The sequence below is a fragment of the Ursus maritimus genome, unplaced genomic scaffold (assembly GCF_017311325.1).
Source record: "Ursus maritimus isolate PB19 unplaced genomic scaffold, ASM1731132v1 scaffold_1, whole genome shotgun sequence".
NCBI classification, from domain to species: Eukaryota; Metazoa; Chordata; class Mammalia; order Carnivora; family Ursidae; genus Ursus; species Ursus maritimus.
In genome coordinates, this window is record NW_024423343.1 from 18,559,792 (window position 1) to 18,563,415 (window position 3,624).

The 3,624-nt window shown below is 62.2% G+C and overlaps 1 protein-coding gene across 2 annotated transcripts in view; it reads right to left on the reverse strand.

Moving 5' to 3' along the window:
* Positions 1-150: 150 nt before the first annotated feature.
* WNT6 (Wnt family member 6) overlaps positions 151-3,624 on the reverse strand; it is a 13,429-nt gene continuing 9,955 nt past the window's right edge. The window contains exons 3-4 of one of the 2 annotated variants that reach the window (XM_040640517.1): positions 3,073-3,407; positions 151-1,475 (exon numbers count right to left, since the gene is read on the reverse strand). In XM_040640517.1, the coding sequence (XP_040496451.1) occupies positions 597-1,475; positions 3,073-3,407 (1,214 nt within the window). In that variant the 3' untranslated portion in view covers positions 151-596. The remainder of the gene's footprint in view (positions 1,476-3,072; positions 3,408-3,624) is intronic. The other variant, XM_040640528.1, reaches the window with a different exon arrangement.

The window sequence follows — 3,624 nt, forward strand, 5'->3', positions numbered from 1 at the left end:
AACCTTGGGACAACGTTGCTTCATCTCCCTCTGAGTGTGATTAGAAATGCTGTTCTGAGCAGTCTTTTGGACGCTAATGGGAGTGAAGTTAGTTTTGATGGTAACAAAGTCTGATGTTACTAATCACATAGTTTCATCACATTCTACAGTTTATAAAGTGCTTTAATCCTATGGGCTTGGGTGGCCCTAAAAGTCTACCCTCAAATTCCCCAGGGGTCACAGAAACAGAAGGGCAGATAAGGGTGTCGCAGTCCCCTAGAATTGAGATGAGGGCTGATCTGAGAGCTGAGGACACTACCAGAGGCTTCTGGTCTTCCTTTCCTAGACCTGTTCAGTCTGTTCCTTTAAAGAGCGATGGCTTAGGTCTTCCCCAGCTCGAAGATTCAGGCGGGAGAAGTGTGACAAGGGTGACTCTTCACCACGGTTTCGAGGAGAGCCTCATCCAATAGGTAGGAAGATAGGGACCTAAGGCTGACCCCTGAGATGCTAGTTCTGTCAAAACCATTTTCCTTTACACACTCCTTCGGAAGCCTGGCCCCATGGCAGCCCCCAGGAGGCCAGCTCCCCTCCCAAACCGTGGGCCCAGTCCTATTGGTTTAAATACTTTTATTGATACTAAACTCACCCACCCACCCAATGGCCAGCAGTTCTAAGGAGTCCTGCATCCAGAGGCCTAGAGACTGGCTCTTTGGTTTCCATATGGGGGCCAAAGAGCGAGAGGGACTGCATAGCCTCCCCCGGAAGCCTTCCAGAGCGCTCCCTGGCGGGGTGGGGGGGGGGCGGTGCGGTTCTCCAGCGCCCTGGGCCTTCCTGGGCTGGCGCATAACTCCCCTCCGCCGCCTTTCAGTTTGCGGAGGCCCGGGAGATGGGCTTTCGGTGGGCGAAACTGGGTCGCACCCTCGCTGGGGTCCAGAGGTGCCGCGGTCGCCGGGCGGCGCGTCAGAGGCAGAGGCTGAGCTCCTTGCGCACGCGACAGCGGTGGCACTGCACGACGCAGCACCAGTGGAAGCGGCACAGGCAGTTCTCCTCGAGCTGCACGCTCTCCTGGCGGTGCCCGCGGCCGCAGCACAGCAGGTCGCAGCCGCTGAGGTCCGGGGCGCTGCTGTTGCAGGCGCGGCCGCGCGTGCCAGGCGAGCCGGTGCGCCGGTTGGGAGCGCAGAAGTCTGGCGAGTCGGCGGCGTAGAGGAGGTCGGCGCGGCCCGGCGGCTTGAGAGTGCGGACTGCGGGCAGCAGAGCCTTGCCGTCATTGGTTCCCATGACACGCGAGGCGCCGTGGAAGCGCTCGAGCAGCCGCGCGCCCACCTCGCGGAACGGGGGCAGCTTCTGCCAGCAGGTTCGCAGCGCGCACGAGCCCGACAGCCCGTGGCACTTGCACTCGGTGCGCGTATGGCTCCGCACGGCCTGCGGGGAGCGAAGGAGCGGGCGGATGGGGGCAGATTGGGGGTGCGTGGTTTGGCAAGGCCCAGGGGATCGACCTAGAATAAGATGGGGAGGGTGGGGTGGGCGGAAGAGAGAAAAGAGCAGACCAAAAACACAAAGGAGAGCGCAAGGTGGAGAGGAGGAAATCAGGGAGCAACCCCTCCGACAGAAGGAAAAATGATACAGATGGAAGAGTAAGAGAAGTGAGGGGGGAGCGCTGTACGTAGCACAGAGATCGCAGGATACAAAGTCAGGAATGGGGGAGAAAGCAGAATGGACGGCAGGGTTGAGATTCTCCCTGGAGCGAGGCGGGGAGGGATTGCAGCTGTTGCGCTCTATTCCTTCCTACCAACCCGGGCCCGTCCCGGCCCCCGGCCCCCGGCCCCCTCGGCCCCCTCTCCTTGCTGCCACTAACGGCCCCAGGCAGGGCTGAGCAGAGTCCCAGAGCCGCAGAGCCCGCCTCTTGGGCGTTTGTCTCTGCCACCCCTCCCCAACCCTATCCGACAGGTATGCGGGCCTGTCTGGACATTCCTCTCTGGGCCCCCTCTTACCCCCTGCCTGATGCCTCAGGCTGAACCCTGGAGGACACAGGATGTGTGTGGGGGCGTCCCTAGAGTACCCTAGAACTGAGGCCTAGGGTGCGGGAGGGCCCACTGTGAATGCATTACTGAGAACTGGAATCCAGAACTCCTGCCCCTTATTTGCTATTTTGTGCCTAAAGCTGGGGTCTAATTGTCACAACCGCACTAGAGATTTATGGCGTCAGATGACCCAGGATGACCATCTCTGGAAGCTCAGGGTCCAGAGGCCAACCTGATCTACAGACTTGAGTGCGTTCCCCCCTTCCCAGGCCTCTCCTTCCTCACAGCCCCTCCTGGAAACATCTGACCCAGACAGCTTCTTGTCCCTAAACAGGAGCTCCTGGGGCCCTCCTCCTTGCAGAGGGAAAGGGAGAGGCTGCCAGGATCCCGAGCGGGGCCCACTCTGGGGCTGGTGGGCAGCCAGTTGGCAAGTACCCAGATTCGGTCACAGCTTTCCTGGCCTCTGCCTGACTCCCTCCTACCTTCACCAATATCTATGCTTTGTCTTTCACACCTTTCCAAGCCCATCCCTCTTGGGCCTGTTCTAGCCCCTCCCAAGGCCTCGCCTGATGCCTCCACCTCCAGACCCCATACCTTGCCCCAACTTCTATCTTTTCTTTCATCCCCAGCTTTAGTCACCCTCCTCTGCCCCTGCCCAGGCAGCCAGGTGTCTCCCTCCCCAGGCTTTGTCCTATCTGTCCTCTGTCCAGTCTCAGAGGTTTGTCTGCCCTACCTGAGGTCCCTAAAGGCCTTGAGTCCTCTTCCCGGGATGTCCCTTCCCCACCCTGCCCATTAGACCACCAGCTCCAGGCCCTCCCAGGCCTCCCAAGGGACACCTTCTAGGTTGGCCACCTTACCTCCCACATGGCCTGCACATGCCCCAGCCCATCTGCCCCCAGGGTCCCTCTCTGCCAGGCAGCTCCCACACAGGTACTTCTGCACCTATACTCCCTCGCACCCACCCCCTTCCTCACACTTCCACAGACCACACCCTCACCGACGTCCACTCACACCCACCCATACTCACACATTCACAACCCCCACACTCTTACACAGCCCTGCCCCCACTCACCAGCCGGCCCGCCTCGTTGTTGTGAAGTTGCACCAACGCACGGATGTCTCCCCGTCCCCGCTTGTGCCGCGCGTCCATAAAGAGCCTCGACTTCTCGTCCCCGAAGTCTACGTCGTCGCCGCAGCCTCCCCACTCCCAGGCGGCGCTGCCGTCGGGGGAGCCGACGGGACCCGGGGGCCCGGGCGTGCCGGGCAGGCCTGGGGGGCGGGGTGGGGCCCGCCCTCGGGGCGCCTGGCAGCCGCACTGCAGCAGCTCGCCCATGGAGCAGGCCTGCGTGACCGCGTGGCTGGCACCCGCAGCCGTGATCGCGAACACGAAGGCAGTCTCCCGGATGTCTGTGGGCGCAGGTGGGGGCGGTCAGCCTGCAGGACCGATGCCGCGTCGGGGGGAGGGGTGTGGGGAGGGGAGGGGAGGGGCGAGGCGGCGGGGCTAGGAGACAGGGGCAGGGCAAGGGCGCCCACAGACCCGTGGGACAGGCGGGCTCAAGCAGCCTCCCCAAATCCCCCCGCCCCCTGATTCCCCTAGAGAAGAGAAAGCAGCACCCCCCCCCCC